The 19248-nt window shown below is 44.9% G+C and overlaps 1 protein-coding gene across 2 annotated transcripts in view; it reads left to right on the top strand.

Annotated features, from left to right (window-relative positions):
- Positions 1–1080: 1080 nt before the first annotated feature.
- Positions 1081–19248, top strand: part of LOC102994410 (ADP-ribosylation factor 2) — a 46208-nt gene continuing 28040 nt past the window's right edge. Inside the window, exons 1-5 of one of the 2 annotated variants that reach the window (XM_028498290.2) lie at positions 1081–1266; positions 1553–1588; positions 4252–4362; positions 9179–9303; positions 11223–14856. In XM_028498290.2, the coding sequence (XP_028354091.1) occupies positions 1119–1266; positions 1553–1588; positions 4252–4362; positions 9179–9303; positions 11223–11384 (582 nt within the window). In that variant the 5' untranslated portion in view covers positions 1081–1118 and the 3' untranslated portion in view covers positions 11385–14856. Of the gene's footprint in view, positions 1267–1552; positions 1589–4251; positions 4363–9178; positions 9304–11222; positions 14857–19248 lie in introns of those variants that run through there. The other variant, XR_008619426.1, reaches the window with a different exon arrangement.

Below are 19248 nucleotides of genomic sequence, written 5' to 3'. Positions count from 1 at the left end.
GCTTTGGGTTAGTTGCAGCACTCTTCGTTGTGGTGCTCGGGCTTCTCATTGTGGTGGTTTCTTGTTGCAGAGCACGGGCTCTAGGTGAGCGGGCTCAGTAGTTGTGGCTCATGGGCTCTAGAGCGCAAGCTCAGTAGTTGTGACGGATGGGCTTAGTTGCTCCTCGGCATGTGGGATCTTCCCACACCAGGGCTCGAACCTGTGTCCCCTGCATTGGCAAGTGCATTCTTAACCAGTGCGCCACCAAGGAAGTCCCTAATCTGTCTTTACTATTGCCTTCCTTTATAGAATCTGTCATGCACTCTACTGAAAAATATTGAATATTTATGCAGTTAGACGTCAAAATAGTGATTACCTTTTGGGGAGTAATGATTGGGAAGGGGCACAAGGAGATCTGGGTCGCTGGTAATCATCTTTTTTTGATTTGGTTCATGACATTTCACTGAACTGTACGTTATCATTTATGTTTATATGTGTGTGAATTGTTTCCAAAAAAGCTAAAAATAATTAAGAGTAAGGTGATGGTCGACACTGAATGCTATGGTATCTCCTCTACTCTTTGCCTAGTTAATTTCTCTGTTAGCAGTGCAGTTTCCCAGTGCTGTATTTCCTCACCTCTGAAGTTTTTTAGGTTCTTTTCTGGGTCTTGATACTGTCTGCTAGCCAAAGGCAACTACTGAATTTCTAAAAGGTGCTGATGTTTAACCTGCCTTAAAGACTTTGCTTCACACCGTGTAAAATAAACTGGCTCTCTGCTTCCTGAGTTCTCATTTCATAAGTGTTGGTTGTGTCTGTTGTGACATTGCTTTCATACTTAAGATGACTAAAGCCTGCCACCATTGAGACTGCGCTTCACATGTCCCACTTGGATGCTGCAGTGGAAAAGAGAATTTTTTGGCAAGGCATCAGAAGGCTTAGTTGAGTTTCCCTTTGAAAACAAGATACTCTACTCCTTACTGGCCAAACTATACTTAAAATTGTTCAGTATTTACTAGGAGCCACCTCTAATGGATACTTGTATTTCATGTATATATCTTGTATTTATGTTTCTGTATCTCTGCAAAGAACAATTACTTGACTTGCCTTTCTTTTCCTTCAGGTCACAGAATTCAGTTACAATGGGGAACGTTTTTGAAAAACTGTTTAAAAGTCTATTTGGGAAAAAAGAGATGCGGATTCTTATGGTGGGTTTGGATGCCGCTGGAAAAACCACCATCTTATATAAATTGAAGCTGGGAGAGATTGTGACTACCATCCCTACGATAGGTATGTTAACGACCTATGACAAGACCAGTTTACACTTTAGTATGTTATACTTTTACATACTTCTTGCGTTATTGAATTTTTTTTTGGAAAATCTTGTCCACCCCAAGAGTGGTTTTGAGGCCAAAACCAGGTAATATACAATTTCCTAATTGCTCCCTGGCATCTCTGGCAAATTGCTAGGTTTACAGGGGAGTCATACGAACACATTTAGGTGGAACAAGTTTAACCCTATCTGCTTGGCAAAAAAGGAAAAGATAATGATTATTAAAATCCATCTTTCTTCCAGCTGGCCTTTCAAAGTGGAAGCATCTCTCCGTACCAAGTATGTTCCTAGTGTTTAAAGATGTAGTGTGATTTTTTTTTTTGAGCTGGTGGTCAAGTGAAGAATCTGATTTGTTCAAATGCTGGAGGACTATCTGGCGGTGTAGTTATTCCTGCAAACCAGCACTGTGTTTTGTCAGCTATTTAAGACTTTTGCAAAGGCAGGGTTTTTTTTGTTTTTTACGAATGTATTTATTTTATATATTTATTTTTGGCTGCATTGGGTTTTCGTTGCTGCGCGCGGGCTTTCTCTAGTTACGGTGAGTGGGGGCTACTCTTCATTGTGGTGCACAGCCTTAACATTGCGGTGGCTTCTTTTGTTGCAGAGCACAGGCTCTAGGCGCTCAGGCTTCAGTAATTGTGGCTTGCGGGCTCTAGAGCACAGGCTCAGTAGTTGTGGCGCACGGGCTTAGTTGCTCTACAGCGTGTGGGATCTTCCCAGACCAGGGCTCAAACCCGTGTCTCCTGAATTGGCAGGCGGACTCTTAACCGCTACGCCACCAGGGAAGCCCCTCAAAGGCAGTTTTGACAGAACTTAGTCTGTGCCTCATCAGCTGCCTCCAGATCCAAACTCCTGAGCAAGAATAGCCTCCCCAGGATGGCATGTGAATGTCAGTAGTGTTCCAAATGTTGGATTAGGCACAGGAACCCACCGATCAACTTCCAACTTGGGCAGTAGCTTCAGAGATTGCAACACTTAAAGGAAGAGGAAACCAGATGGAGAAAGTGTTCATACCCATAATTTAAAAAATGTTATTAGTCCAAAATGAAAATAGCATAATTACTTGGTTTTCTCCAATTATAAAAATAATTCATGCTTGCATAATGTCATACATACAAAAAAAATCTAAACAAGTGTTAAAAAACACTGTGACTTTGGCGAATATCTTTGTGAAGTCATATGCATACTGTCTTCCAACTTACTCTGCATTAAACAATGTGTTTGGATCTTTTTCTATGTCATTTCCTCTCTGTGGAATGCTTTCCTGCCTTCTTTTTTACCCCCCTCCCTGCTTTATGTAGCTAATGCCAGCTCATTCTTTCCGTCTCAGTTTAAGCATCATTTCTCAGGGTTGCCTTTCCTGATCCCTTGGACGGGTTTTCCCCTGTTGTAAGTTTCCATAGCAACCTGAACTTCTTCGTAACTCTGAGCACATTTGTCATTGCTTGCTCACTGTCTCTCTTCCAAAAGTGTGAATAAGAGGAAGAATCATGTCTGCCTTGTTCACCACTGTCCCCAGGCGCCTAGCAAAATGCGTGACACATGTCCAGGAAATATTTGGTGAATGAATTGAATACTGATTTTGTGGTAGATTGTTAAACTAATGGCGCCCAATGAATCACGCCCCTCAATAGCCAAACCCCTGTGCAGTCTCCTTCCACAATGGTGCTGAGCTTGGCCATGTGACTTGCTTTGGCCAAGGGCACATCAGCAAATGTGATTCACACAAAGATTTGATAAGTGCTGTGTCTTGGGGTTTGTTCTTGCGGAACACTACCACCACCACGTGAGGAAGCTCAGTGCTCCTTGGGAATAAAAAGACCACCTGGAGAGAGAGAAGTCCAGCTAGCCCCCGAAGGACTCAATAGGTGAATGCTGAATGCATCTACAAGAGAAAGCCCAGGCAACCCACAGAATTGGGTAGGGGGGAAAATCATTGTTCTAAGCCACTATGTTTGGGGGCTTAAATAATAATCAGTACAGATCAACATCATATTTTAGTAACTAGATAGTATTCCATTATGTGGCTATGTGTTTAACAAATTTCCAGTGATGGATGTTTAGGTTATGTGCGACAGTTCTATGTAAATGCTTTTGAACTAAGCATCATTTAAAGATCAGTCAGATGTGGCTGAGCTCACTAAAGAGACTGAGAAGGTACAGCCATAGAAACAGAAGGAAAACGGGAAGCCAGGGAAGGGTTTCAAGGAGGGAGTGAGCAGTAGTGTCAGATATAAAATCAAATCACGTAAGAACTGGAAAGCATTTGTCAGATTTATTGACATGGTGACCTTGCTGACCTTGGCGAAACCAGCGAAACATGGTAAAGTAGAACTAAGGTGTATTGGGTGAGAGGTGACAAAGTTGGCACAGTGAAGGTAGCTAAACGTCTTAGAGAAGTTTGACTTTAAAAGGGAAAATAGAGGGTGGTAGCGCGTGAAGGTGCGGAGTCATCTTTTTTGAAAGATGCAAAAGACTTAAACAGGTTGGAGATTTTGAAGGTTCCAGACAGCGTGGGTGAATTGGATCCAGCACATGGGGGGATGGGATTGACATTAGCTAGTTGCCCCCTTCCATTGCTCCTAGAGGGAGGGATAAAAGGGTGGGTGAAGATATAGGTGGGTTTCTACAGTGTGTGGTGGGAAGCGGAAGCAGTCCCATTGATGGCTTCTGTTTGCTCTGAAGAATGCAGGAGGAGCTGCTGGGAGAGGGAGGGGAGGTGTGAGGAGGGAGACTAGAGGGAGTGGAGAAGGTTGGAGACACCTGTCACAATGCATGGGGGAGAAAGCTGACTAACACATTCTGTTTTGTAAGCTATGGATCTTTGACTGGCAAGCTGCTTCGTAAATGAAAAGTACTGGCCAATTGTTAGCTGAAATTATTTTGAATTATTGAACCAGCGGAAGTCTTCATTAAACACTTTCTCCATCTTCCCAATTTAGGTTTCAACGTGGAGACGGTAGAATATAAAAACATCAGCTTCACAGTCTGGGATGTTGGTGGCCAGGACAAAATCAGACCTTTGTGGCGACATTATTTCCAGAACACACAAGGTAAAGATTATCCAGTCCTAGCCTTGCAACCATTTCTGTTAAACGCACCTAAAGGTCGATGCTTGAAGCAAAACCTTGTGGTGCGCTGCTTTATTTGGACTGTCAGCCATTCCTTCTTTTCTGCTGACCCACTTACACTTACTGGGGAGGTTTCTTTTTGAGAAGTGGTCCCTGCCTTCCTTGAAAAAGTACTTGGGCTTTAATGCCTTATATAGGAATCTCCTCTTAATTCAGAACAGTTAGAAAATGGTTGTTCTAATGAATTTCATCTTTTGGTTAACTGAAAGTTGTATGTGCCGTAGATGAAGTAACAATTTTTGAAGAACTTGAATTCAGTACAGTCTTCTAAACCTGTGGAGAATATTTGAAAATTATGCCTGTGGAGAGAAAGAAATGAACAGTGATGGCTGGAATCCCAAATCCCAGCATCCCGTGTGGCCACAGTGCCTCCCTACTGCGCGTTATTCTACAAGTGCTTGAATAAGCATGACTATCCCAGATCATTATCTTATTTCCTTATCACTGGTTTCTTAAAATTGGGGGTTTTAATGTGTCCCAGTCCCCCATCAATCTATTTGAGTTTTTTTCATTGATTATATTTTGGATAAATGATAGCTTACAGAGTATCACCTGTCAAAATATCCATAAGCTGTTCATAAGTTTTTATACCCTGATTCTCATGTAGAATCATAACCACCTGGCATCTACATACTCATTTTAGAATTTATTTGGACTCTTTTAATTTTGAAGATTCTACTACCTATGGTGTTTTCATTGCATGTGTTTCATAGTAAAGACCCATATTTGTTGATCTTTTCAGACCAAATACCCTAGTCGACTGTCCCTTTATATTTTGTATCATTATTTTAGCTATTACCTTTAACACTTAACTCTATTTGTAGTTATTTCCTTAGCCTATAGATTTAGAATGTCTTTCCTCAAAATAGTGCATTTATCTTTTCTTTTTTCAGTTTTGTTAGTGGAAAATTTAAAGCAAAAAAGGAAGAGGATACATAACAAATCCCCACGTACTCATCACCCAGCTTCAGCAGTTATCAGTGTTTTGCCCAGAGTGTGTTACAGCAAATGCCAGACATGATGCCTTTTACTCATACATCCTTCAGTGTTTATTTCAAACTGATAAAGACTTTTTTGAAACATAATCTCCATGCATTATCACACTTCCAAAATTAACGTTCTTTCTTTAATATCTGGTACCCAGTCCTTATTCAGATTTTTCCAGTCCTTTTCACATTTGATTTGTTTGCGAAGGAATCAGAGTTTACACGCTGCCTTTCATTGTTATGTCTCTTTAGTCGTCTGCTACTCTCCGACAGTTTATCCCTCCATTTTTTTCTGTCATTCCATCTGAGTCTATTAAGCTGAAATCCTTCTAAACAAAGAATCCCTTCATCAAATATTTGGTTTCTCTGAAATATAGTTTATATAAGAAAGGCAGGAAAAATATTTAATTCTTTCCCTTTATTGATTTTTAGAGACACGACTCGATACCCTAGCAACCTTCCATGATGACTCTTAGATTTTTATGTCTTTGTGTTTCAATCCGTTGCAGACAATACGCTTTTTCATACTCAAGAGTGTCCATTTAACCTCGCCATGTTGGTCAAACTATTGTAATTCCTCACGAGTGATAAAAGTAGAAAATGTGGGTTTGAACCACAGCTCGGCTATGAAACCTTGGGAAAGTTAGGTAATCTTTCCTGTCTCGATTTCCTCATCTGTAAGATGGAGGTGAATACCTACTGTGCCGGATCATTTGGCTTGAATGAGATTAATTTTATAAAATGCTTAGTTCTGTGGCTGGAAGGTAGTGGGCACTCAGGAGCCTGTATGAGTCTGGGTTCTCCAGAAAAACAGAACCAGTGTGATGGATGGCTATCCATACATGTATAAACAATATGTTTTTGTGTATATATATATATGTGTGTGTGTGTGTATGTGATTTCTTATAAGGAATTGGCTTACATGGTTGTGGAGGCTCAGGAGTCCCGGGATCTGCAGTTGGCAGAGGCTGGAGACCCGGGAGAGCTGAGGATTAAGTTCCAGTCCAAAGGCAGAAGACACATGTCCCAGCTCCAAGACGAGTGAATTCTTTCGTCCTCTCTTTTGTTCTAATCAGGCCTGCATTGGATTGGACTAGAGCACACTGAGGAGTGCACTCTGCTGTACTCAGTGTCCTGATTCACATGTTCATCTCATCCAGAAACACCCTCCCCCACACACACCCAGAATACTGTTTGACCAAATGTCTGGGCACCCTGTGGCCCAGTCGAGTTGACACATAAAATTAACTGTCACAGAGTCCAAATTACTAGAGGGTTTTTGTCCTCATTCTCAGGCAGGGTTCCCTTTACCCACCTTATTAAGAGTTGTCACACTCAGTCACCAAGTAGAAATGCCTGTTTGTTTTCGATCTTCTATTTATAACAAGCCCAATTTTATTGAGTTCCAGTAGCTACTGCTTTGATGGTGGGGAACTAACTGGCTGTATTCTAGGACCTTGTGGTGGGTGGTTTAGACGCTTCATGAAATTAGCAAATGGGGACTTTTGAAGAATGGATTTGCTGTCTGGTGGGTCCAAACCTTTCAGCCATTAGCAATCTTGGATGTTGTCCCTATTTTTCCTGCCACTTCCCAACAGTCAGGCTGTCCTTTTTAATTTAAATTTTCTTCTCCCCACTTCTAGAAACAAATTACAGCGTACTATTCATTTGTAAATTTACCTTTTCTAGGTTTTCTTAGTTCAGAAGTGTAGTCAGTCTGATGGCTAGGTTCTTTTGTTTCTCACGTAAGGATCTAAATAAAAACAGTATAAAATGGGACCTAATATTTATAAACCTTTCTTTCTGTTAGGCATGGCAGAGGGATAATATGTCAGCTTCCACCCTGTCAGTTTTGCATCGTAGACTAAGGATCTCCTCAAATTTCAGGATAACCTCGTTTGCTTAGTTATGACCAGAGTCCAGAACTTACTGGCAGCCTATCAAATCTTTGGCGGGGAGTTTGGAATGTTCTTCATTTTTTTGGTCTGATGTGATGTAACAGACATGACTTTGAGTCTCATGTAAGCCCCAGACATTCAGAAGCTGTGGGCACTCCCGTCTGCCAGAGTGGGCTGCTCCAGACAGCTGGTCAGGCAGCTGTTGGTTGGCCTGGGAAGCACAGAGGGAAAGGGCCGAGGGCCAGCACAGATTTTCCCTCCTAGACATGGTGGTGCGATCTCAGTGTCAGAAGGAACCCAGAGGTCATCTCATTCCACTGCCCTTCCCGTCAGCAGAATCCCTTCTGCAGTGTCCCCACAAGTGGCCGCTTAAGCTGGGCACAAGCATCTTCAGTGACAGGCACGCCTCCTGGGGCAGCCCATTGCACCTGCATTTCTCTTGACTCTTTATCACCTTGACCTCCTGTAGCTCTACCCACTGATCTTCCATCTACTTACAAGTCGAACCTCTCTTTATGTCACAGCTTCTAGATATTTGAAGACAGCTGTCAGTCCCCTCAATGAATCTTTTCTCCAGGCAAACTATTTCCAGTTATATAAATTGTTTTTCATATGACATGGTATCTAATTCCTTTGCTGTCCTAGTCATTCTTTGTCCCTCCAGTTCGCCTGTGTCTTAGAGTGTGGGGTCCAGCACCAGCCACGTAACATTCCCAGGATGTTCTGACTGACGCACTGTAGCATCGGCTTTTTGTTGCCCGTATTTTAGAAACTGAGCTGCTGTCACTACTGTTGATAGAGCCTAGGATCAAGTTAGTTCTTTTGGCAGCCACTTCCCATTTTTGTCTCACAGAAGGCTTATTGTCAAGCTAACCATCCAGTTGTTATTACCATTAATGTCACATGGACTACTGCTAAGAGAGTCTTTTGCATCCTGTGTCTGGAGTGTGTGCTGGATCCCTCCTGGGCCCCTCCTCTGAGATCCTACTGGCCCCGCCTCTGCCTCCAGCCAATGTGGCAGTGACCAGATCTGTGCAGGTTTCAGCCACCTTTGCTCAGGTACAGTGTGGTGGTCCCTTTCTCTGACCTGTCTTTTGCTTCCTGGGATTTCTCTGCTGCTGTATAGTGTGGGATGCTGCAAAGACGTCTGACACCAACTACCTGGGGTTGGGCCATACGTCACAGGTTAAGGGCACAAGACTCCCTCACTTCAGACACCAGCTGCAAATTCGGGGCTCCCCAGACCACCCTCACTTTTTTCCAGCTATCTGCAAATTTGGCAGTTCCAAATAACCCCTCAGGTTCAGTATTCATTAAAACAACTCACACAGGACTCAGGGGAGCACTGTACTTACAATTACAGTTCTGTTATAGCAAAAGGATACAACTGAACCAGCCAAAGGAAGAGATGCGTAGGGCAAGATCTGGGAGGTACCACACACAAAGCTTGCATCGTCCTCTTCCCATGGGGTCAGAATGCATTACCCTTCTGGCACATCGCTGTGTGACATACGCAGAGCATTGCCAACCAGGGAAGCTTATCTGAACTTGGATGTCCATAGATTTTTATCGGGTCTTCATCACATAGGCATGATGTAGAAATGAAGTGATTAAAAATAAGCCTAACCTTTTCTCTCTCTATTCTTGTTATTGTTCATCTGGTGAAGGGCTATGATACCTCTGAAAAAGGCTAGCTGGGTGTACAGGAGGCTTCCCAGCTCTAAAGATTATATATCCTAACGTATTGATTGCTTTCAGTGAAACCACATGTGTTAGCAGGGAGACGCTATAAGGACGTATAAACAGCTGCCTTCCCAGGTTCAGATTACTAACACACTTGTGCTTTCTTTCTAGGTCTGATTTTTGTGGTCGACAGTAACGACAGAGAGCGGGTCAATGAAGCCCGAGAAGAACTAACCAGAATGTTAGCAGAAGATGAGCTCAGAGATGCAGTTTTATTGGTGTTTGTAAATAAACAGGTATGTCGCTGGCTTTCTGAATCCTGGGACTGAAAAGTACTGCCAGCTGCTCACTTAAAAATAGAGATATCTAATTAGCTGCCTTAAAAATAGAGACATTTAATTAGCTGCCTGCCTTCTTCTCTCCTGTCCCTAGCCTTTCTCTCCACCTCTTTGTTAGCATATGTCTTACATTCATTCACTCGCTCAACAAATATCGACTGAGCATTTACTAAGATCTAGGCATTGTTTTAGGTATTGGTGATATAGATATAGCAGTAAACCACACAGACGAAAATCCCTGTGTTCATGGAGTTTATGTTCTAGTGGGAGGAGAGTCAGTCAATAAACCACATGTAATATGTCTGGGGGGAGTGTCGTGGAGGAGGGGGCAGATGTGGGGAAGGGCTAGAATGCCTCTCTGATAAGATGACATCGATAAGAAGACAACTGAAGGCCAGCAGGAAGGCAGCCAGTGCAGCTGGGACGGGATTGGGGGTGGGGGGAAGCAAAAGAGGAGATGAGATTGGATCATATGGGGCCTATCCTTGGGGAAACTCGGCTTCTGTGTAAATATAACCAAAAGCAGGAAAAGAGGAGTAGGAGCAGGGTGTAGAACCATCCAGCCTCAGGAAGCTGAACTACGCGTGGAAAAGAAGGCAGAACCCTGTGGAATGTACCAGCCTGAGATAAACCAGGGTCACGTTTTGCTGCGTGCCCCCGCACTTTCTCCTCCATGAGTACATTCGTTGTGTAATCGAGATCGGACTGTTTTGACAGTGTTGCATCCTGTTTTGTCACTTTATTGAAGGCATTTTCTCTTGTCATCTAGCCCTTTGTAAACAGGATTTTAAATGGTGGGTGGCTCGTCATTCACTCAGCCATTACCCTGCCATTAGATTCGATGTCAGTTTGAAGTTCACTAGTGAACACAACGGACTTTCATAAAAGAAAATGACGTTTGTTCTTTTTAATTATAAAAACAGAACATGCTCATGGTATAAATATGCAGACAGTTCACAATATCAAGTGAAACATTCTAGCCCCACTCTTCAGGGTAAAACATTGTTAAATGTCTTATATTTCTTTCCAGAGATAAAACTTTCTGTGCCTGTATGAGCAGTTATATGATTGTATTCATATTTAAATTCTGGAGATCACATTCTGCATTCTGTTTTGTAAGCTGCTTCTTCACTTAGCATGTCTTTGATGTCCTTCCAAATCATTGCGTCTAGATCTACCTTTAATGCTCATTTATTCAAATTTGGTTTGAGCTTACCACGTGCTAGGCACAGTTCTAGGCACTTGGAATACATCAGAGAACAAGAGAGAGATTCCTGCCCTGGTAGAGTTTGCATTCTAGTTACGAGAGGCAGATAATAAACACACTAAGTCAGTGAATTTTATAATATAGTAACTTGTGGTGAGGGCCGTAGGTAGAGCAGGACAGTTAGGAGGGGTCACGGGGACTCAGGTCACGAAGGCCACGCAGAGCATCCTGAAGACTCGGGCTGTTCCCCCGGGAGAGACGGAGATGTCACAGGGTTGTGATAGAAGAATGACTTGACCTGACTTTCACTGACTGCCGGGTTGTGTTTAGACTTTGGGGGAGCAAGACCAGAAGCCTGGAGACCAATTTGGAAGTAATTTCAGTACCCAGGTGCGAGGTGATGGTGGTGGGATCAGGCGGTGAGAAGTGGTCAGATTCTGGATATATTTTGAGGGTAGAGCTGGTGGGATTTCCTCGTGTGGAGTTTGTGAGAGGAGAGAGAGAGAGAAGAAAAAAAAAAAATTAAGGATGATTTCAAGGTTTGGAGCCTGAGCCACTGGGGGGCTAGAGATAAGACTGTGGGTTAAGGGCAGATGTTGGGGGAAGAGCATAATGTTCCCTTATGAGGATATAACATTTATCAACTGACTTTTGAATATTCTCTCTCAAGGATCTTCCCAATGCTATGAACGCAGCAGAGATAACGGACAAGCTTGGCTTACATTCCCTCCGCCAGAGAAACTGGTACATTCAGGCTACCTGTGCCACCAGTGGAGATGGGCTTTACGAAGGCCTGGACTGGCTCTCCAACCAGCTCAAAACCCAGAAGTGACGGGAAGTGCTGCGTTCCCTGTGCGTCGTGGCAAAGTCAGCTGGCCTCTGCTGTGTGCGTGTGTGCGTGGGAGGAGCTGAGTGTGGGTGCGTGGCCGGGCGTGGGAGCAGCTTTCTCACATGGTGCCTTATACGCCCTCTAAGGAAACCAGTCCTACATGGTACAAACAAGCAGTGTTTGCATTTTATATGCTCCCTTCCATTTCCATAGCTTTGGCGACCAGTTTTGCAGTCGACGGAGGAGTCACGAGGGCTCCCTGGTGCCCGATAGCCAGAGTGGTCTTCGTGGTGGGAAGAAGGGGGAGGGTGAGCCGTGGACTGACTTCCTTGGTGTGGTTCTAGTCCAGGTCTGGGGGTCTCTGCACACCTGGGGGTCCTGTTAGACTTGGCATCCTTTCGTAAATAGGAAGGAACTGTCATTCTTTCCCATCACTGCCAGAGCTAGCAGCTCACTTTTCAGTGCTTTAAAGCAAATGATCCTCAAAGACAAAAAGGCCCTTGCTTACCGCAGATGTTAAGTTGTTAAGATGTTAAGGTGTTAAGATCTGAGCTTAAGTTATTTTCTAGCCCAGACACCCTGGTTTAATGTACTTCATTGGGAGGAATCAGTGATCTTTTTTCATTAGAAAAAACCCCCGTAACAGGAGAAATCATCTAGTCCTTCCCTTCCTTGCCTCGTATTTGCCAAATGGAGACCCTTTTGGGGTAGGAACCCAGCGCACGGCCGAGGCTCTTTACCGAAGCCGCGCCGCCGCTCACAGGGCCGGGTTAAGGCGGGGAGGCGCCGTCGTGTTTGTGTCCCTACATCGCTGTCTCCTGAGGCTGCCGCTCCCACGCCTCTGCGCTGAGTGTTCTCCGCTCGAAGCAGGAGCTTCGCTCCCGGGATGGAATCGTCACCGTGTACAGTATCTTAGCCCATCCTGCAGTTTAGGTTAGCTGTGTTCCCAGAACCACACACCTGTGAGTTCTGAGAGTTTGTGAGAGAATCAAGATGTTCATTCGGGGAACGAGACTCCCAGCAGCCGAGTCGGTTGGTGCTAAATTTTGCTATGAAGAATGTCTCGTCCAGACCACTCTCCGTGGCACTGACTCCCTCTCTGGTTGGCAATAGTGTCTTCCGTGGAAACGTGCTTTACGTTGTCCTCAAAATCGTCACAATGGCCTGGAAATGAGCTGGATTCACTCAATAGTCTAGAGCTCTTTTGCCCAGGCAGCTGTTGGCCACATTTGTACCCAAGCTGTTCCACTACTACCTTCTAAAATTCCTTTTTTCAAAAAAAAATCTTCATTTCAGATTACAGAGGAGGAGAATGTAAGATGAATTTTAACAAAAGTAAACCTTGTTTACTGATAACAATGAAGTTGCTCTTACTGGGAAGAAATTTCATGCCATGATAAATGCGGAGTTTTTTCTTTAAAACATTGACTTTAAAGGATGTTCCTTGCAATACTGGCAACGAAGTCCAGATTTGATTTTTAACCATGGAGTTAAGTCCTGAGAAAGATTTAGATTGTATGCCTCAGACTGGCAGGGACTGTGTCTTAGACTTTTGTGTTTATGCTTTTGGTACCGTGTATGTGGTACAGTGCTGTGCCTCATTCAACACTTGTTGATTGGTTGGACAGTAAAGAACTTGCCCTGGAGGAGGAGAGGACAGCCATGTGCTTCTGGATGTCTCGAGCTACTACTTTAAAATCCCTTTCCCTCTCCATCTTAGCAGACTTGCTATTGAAAACTCCCAGGGCACTTGTACCAAAGGCAGAACCCACAGAGGTGCTGTCCTGGCCCTTCTGCTTTTAGCAGTGCTCTCCATTCTTACCTTACGTGACACTTTCAACCACTGTCTTTCTGTGAATTTGGAGCTGGTCATTTGCGGTTTATGGGGGGGCACTTCAGTGTAGTGGGTTTGAGCAAAGACTGGGTCCCTGAAAGCCATGTTCACGTCCCGGCTGTGTCCTCACTAGCTGCTTGGCCTCAGGCCTGTTACTCTTTGACTCTGTATCTCTGAGCCTCAGTTTGCTTAACTCTTAAATGAGGATAATACCTACCTCATAGGGTTGTGAGACCTTTGTATGCCTTGCCTGGTGTTTCCCTGGGGGATATCTTGATGTCTAAGGTGTGAACAGCAGTGCTGGCCACAAACTGATCAGTATTATTTACAGGAGCAGTGAAGTGGGATGGGATGGGGGGCTATGTTTAATCTTTCGCACTCTATTCACCTAATCCTGCTGAATCCTCTGTTCTTTTCTAACCATAAGACCATTTGGGATGCTTGTTTAAAAGACCATATTGCTGTGTCCCACACTCACTGTTTTTCTTTTTCTTTTTTTTTCTTAAGTGTGATTTTTAGCATATTCCCAGAGTTGTGCGACCACCCTACTAATTTTAGACTATGGTCATCACCCCCAGAAGAAACCCTGGATCCATGAGCATCCAATGCCTATTCCTCCCTTCCCCATGGCCCCCCTGGCCACCACTAATTTACTTCCTATTTCTGTGGATTCACCTATTCTGGGCAGGTGAGGGACCTGGGGAGCTGGTGGGTGCTTTGGGAAGTGCTGAGGTGCTGTTGGTCGGAACACAGCTTCAGTCCTGAGGCATCAGCCTGATGACAGATGAGGCAGAGCCCCAGGGAAAAGACTGCCCCAGAGTTAGGTGACTGGAATTTATTACCTTGAGAGGGAAAGAGGTGCTTCTAATAATTATGCAGGGACATGGGGCATAAAAGGGGATGTATGGTCGCCCTATCAATCGGAATGGCGAGAGCTCTGAATCTGGAATCAAAGGCCAAGGCTGAAATTCGAGCTCTGCTCGTTCGCTAGCTGGATTCAACTGGACTCAACCTCTGACTCCCAATTTCCTTGCCTGGGAAGGAAGTTCCCAGAGCCGTACTCCAGGTAAGCGAATAAGTAAGTGAATAGCAAGAATATGGGGGTAATGGCGGGGAGGTCCGTGAGTCAATTCTATATATTGTGGGTCATGTAATCTGATCTATTTAAAATGCCTTAACAGGGCTGAGAATATTTGCATGTGAGTTTCTGAAGACAGGTAGCTTTATACTCCTGTGGAGGTAGATTTCAAGTGAAAGGAAGCATGACAGCTTGACGTGACCTGAGTCCTTTGTCCACGGGTATCTGGAGGTTGTCAAGCAGTGCACAGAAAATCTGGCAATGTGCTCTGAAGACCCTTTTTTCTTTCGAAATGTTTGATATTCTTTTCACCCTTTCTGGCAGCAACCTTACTGAGATACATTTCCATAAAGTTCCCCTGTTACAATTCGCTGGTTTTATTCGATAGTATCCTCCCAGATTTGTACAACCATCACTGCAATCAATTTTAGAACATTTTCATCACCCTGAAACGAAACCCTGCAGCCTGTAGCAGTCACTCCCCATTTCTTTTATACCTCCCGGCCCTAGGCCATTACTAACCACTGGTCTCCGTTCTATCTAGATTTGGTGGGAACACTTTTTTTTTTTTTTTTTTTTTTTTTTTTTGCGGTACGCGGGCCTCTCACCGCCGTGGCCCCTCCCGTGGCGGGGCACAGGCGCCGGACCGGCAGCACGTGGGATCCTCCCGGACCGGGGCACGAACCCGCGTCCCCTGCATCGGCAGGCGGACTCGCAACCGCTGCGCCACCAGGGAAGCCCGACACTTTATTTAAACTTTGCTTTTTACCACCAGGTGGACTTTGAGGAGTACCACGCTAAGAACTTTTCTCCTATTTTGATTTTCATTCTTTTACTCTAATGCACGGCATGGGAAGGCTTCTAGGAGGATGCTGTGGCCAGCACGCGAGCCTTGGAGGGACCACTGAACTAGGTGGCTTCCAAGGTGTGTCCAGATCCTTAGACCAGCTACTGAGCTGGTCGGTAAATAGCTTGCTGCTGCTCACTGCCGCTAGGTGGTGCTGCTGCCCCACCGCTGACACGCAGCCCCTGCCGGGGTGGGTCGCCGGGGTTCCCGAGTGTGCGAGAACCCATCCTCTTGCCTGGACACCAAGAGTGACCCAGAAAACTACAGCCAGGGGTATGCCTGGGGGGAAAAGACAAAGTAGGCACCCAGAGCACCCAGGAATTGACTGCCAGTAATTATACAGGTGTCCCCGACAACTGTCATCGTGAAGCAGTAATCTCTGCTATTTACTGAGCATACTGGGTGCTCTTCTAGGCCCTTTGCTCACATCGTGTCTAATCGTCACACCCAGCGAGGCACTTGTATTATGTCCGCTTTGCAAAGGGGACAACCAAGGTTCAAGGATACAAAGTGATTTGCTGGTGGCCACGTGATCATGATTCAAATGCAGGTCTGGGGCACCAGGGCCCCTGTCCTTCCAGTACATACTACTGCCGTGGGCTCTGGCCTCCAGGGGTTGCCAGAGGTGGAGGGAAGGCGGCAACAGTGCCCAGTGGAGACGTCTGGGCGGGGACACAGAGCAGCACGCGCAGAACTGTGTCAGCTGACACGCCAGGGGAATGGGCAGTGGATGAAGGGGAAGAGCCAGGGCACAGAGATGCGCTGAGGCCAGTGGAGACCTGGACCTACCCTGGATGCTGATAATGTTCTTGGGAAGCAAGAGTGATAATCACAGTGTTCTAAAACTGGATGGTGGTGATGGTTGTATAACTAAAAATTTACTAAGAACCATCAAATTGTTCGCTTACCGTGGGTGAGTTGTATGATATATGAATATTCAATAAAGCTGTATGAAGTTTATAATCATGAAACCAATAGCGATGAGGGTGCCAACTCGGTAGGTCTCAGCAGTGCTGTAGGCACTTTGAGAAGAGAGGGAGAGTAGCATCTCAGAGTAGAAAGCCTGACCCATAGCTGTCCAGCATCTGCTTGAACGCTTTCAGTGTCAGGGAGCTCAGTACCTCATAAAGCAGCCCATTCTAGTGTGAGATAACTCTCTCTAATCCTTAGAAAGTTGAAATCTATCTCTTAGCCTGTTGTGCAGAATAAACCTCTTTGCTTTGCCATATACCATCTCTTTCAGCGCTTGAGGACAGTCGTTGCATTCCCCCCAAGTCATTTTTATCCTGTATAGAAATCCCCAAGGTTTTTCATAGGACACGATTTCCAGCCTCTCCTGTTCTCCTGGCGGCTCTCTCTGCCATACTTGCTTTGATCTGTCAGCATCCTTCCTAAAATGCGGGGCCAGTGGTGGGCCCGATATTCTGCAGATGCCAGCCTCGTACTATGGTTAACAGGTTGCATCCTAGAGTTAAGGCCCTCTGGATTCAAATCCTCGCTACAACTTCTCTGAGCCTCAATGTCTCCGTCTGAGTTATCGTCAGGGCGGTGCTGACTCATTTTCTGAGGGGTTCTGCTGTCCAACCCCTTTAGGTGGGCTTGGCCTGGCTTGGTGATGGCTAGGGTGAAGGACAGCAATCCAAAATAGCAAGCTGTCACAACTGCTAATCAGCCCAGTGGATACACACAAACCAATAGGGGAAGGGGATCTGCCATCTCTGCCTACAGGGCTTTCCTCCCAGGGAGCTTTGGTCCCTGGTAGAGGGGGTGTGGCGATGGGGAGGGAGCGGCAACCAACATCAGCTGACGCGCCTGACTCAGATGCTCAGGGAGTTACTTCCTTACATATTTGTAACTCCCTTCTTTTTCTTTCCTCAACATTTTTATTTGAAAATTTTCAAACATACAGTTGAAAGCAGGATTTAGAAAATCTTCACCTAGGTGCAACTATTGTTCACTTTGTTCCATTGGTTCTTTAGATCTCTGTTTATATACACTTCTTTTGCTGATTCATTTGAAAATAACATACAAACACCAAGACTCTTTACCCCTAAACATTTCATCCCAGATCTCCTAAATGTGAAGGTATTCTGAACATAAACACAAGACAATTATCACACCTGAGAAAAGGTGTACTCATTTCCTAATATCTCATTTCCAGTTCATATTTAAACTTCCTCAATTGTCTACCAGTTGTCATTTATAGCAGGGTTTTTTTTTTTCCAAACCAGAATCCAATCAAGTTTTATCCATTACATTTGTTTATGTTTTTTAAAAATTTATTTATTTATTTTTGGCTGCACTGCGTCTTCGTTGCTGCGTGTGGGCTTTCTCTAGTTGTCGCGAGCGGGGGCTACTGTTCGTTGCGGTGCGCGGGCTTCTCATTGTGGTGGCTTCTCTTGTTGCAGAGCACGGGCTCTAGGCACATGGGCTTCAGTAGTTGTGGCATACGGGCTTAGTTGCAACGCGGCAAGTGGGATCTTCCCAGACCAGGGCTCGAACCCGTGTCCCCTGCATTGGCAGGCGGATTCTTAACCACTGAGCCACGAGGGAAGTGCCTGTTTATGTTTCTTTAATCTCTTTTAAGCTGTAGCAGTCTGTCCACCTATTTTTTTTTTTTTTTTTTTTCTTGGCCTTTTTTTTTTTTTTTTTTTTTTTTTTTGGCCATGCCGTGCGGCCTGCAGGATGTTAGTTTCCCAACTACGGATCGAACCTATGCCCCCTGCGGTGGAAGCATGGAGTCCTAACCACTGGACTGCCAGGGAAGTCCCCATGGCATTTTTTTTCAAGAGAGTGTCCTCTTTTTTTTTTTTTTTTTTTTTGCGGTACGCGGGCCTCTCACTGCTGTGGCCTCTCCCGTTGCGGAGCACAGGCTCCAGACACGCAGGCTCAGCGGCCATGGCTCACGGGCCCAGCCGCCCCGCGGCATGTGGGATGTGGGATCTTCCCGGACCGGGGCACGAACCCGTGTCCCCTGCATCGGCAGGCGGACTCTCAACCACTGCGCCACCAGGGAAGCCCAAGAGAGTGTCCTCTTAATCTCACCCTTTATCCACTGCACAAACCCCTCTCCCAAACAACCCCCAGGGTGGGGCTCACTGGACAATGTGTTGCTCCCCAATTTAGTTATTGTTATTCCAGCCCTTTCTCTTTGCAATGCATTCACTTGAGGAGGAGGACACCACACTGAGACCCCTAGGCTGGGTCTACATAATTCAGCCTTAGTCAGGTCAATGGCTCCATTTGGTTGAAATCTAACTCGATTCACTGCTCACCCCCGCCACCGAGGGTCCCAGGAATGTAAACACCCTGCAGATTCTCCCACCAACACTGTCTCTTATGATGTTGCCCTCAATTCACTGACTCCACACATTATATTTCTGCTCAGTCTTACATACAAACAGACTTTTCCCTCTGCCAGTATGATAGACATCCTTTTTGATCAAAACGACACAAGAAGTATCAAGAAATCACTCGTGTAAGCACAGCACAGTACTGGCATACAGTAAGCACTCAATAAGTACGAGCTGTTGTTGCTGGAGCAGTGTGCACTGGGACCATTCTTCCTCTAATCTCCTGTATAGTCGAAGGTTGCCATTGTGTTTTGGCAGCTACTTCATGCTAATGTAACACATTAGCTTCTGGTCATTTCCAATCTCTTTGTCAGATCTCTTCCATGAACTGCAGTGAAGCCACATCCCTCTTCTACATTTGTTCAGCTGCTTTTAGCAAGCTCATTAATGACATTTGTCTCTTTTCATTTCTTCTAGGCCCTGGCCCATCATTCTGATCTGTTGGCTTCATTTTTTTTTTTTTTGAATTTTTGAATATTATTTTATTTTTTTATACAGCAGGTTCTTATTAGTTATCCATTTTATACATATTAGTATATATATGTCAATCCCACTCTCCCAATTCATCACACCACCACCACCCCGCCACTTTCCCCCCTTGGTGTCCATACGTTTGTTCTCTACATCTTTGTCTGTATTTCTGCCCTGCAAACCGGTTCATCTGTACCATTTTTCTCGGTTCCACATATATGCGTTAATATATGATATTTGTTTTTCTCTTTCTGACTTACTTCACTCTGTATGACAGTCTCTAG

This window comes from Physeter macrocephalus, chromosome 14, assembly GCF_002837175.3.
Source record: "Physeter macrocephalus isolate SW-GA chromosome 14, ASM283717v5, whole genome shotgun sequence".
NCBI lineage: Eukaryota > Metazoa > Chordata > Mammalia > Artiodactyla > Physeteridae > Physeter > Physeter macrocephalus.
The sequence above is the reverse complement of the archived record's forward strand: the minus strand, read 5'-3'. Positions and strand labels throughout refer to the sequence as shown.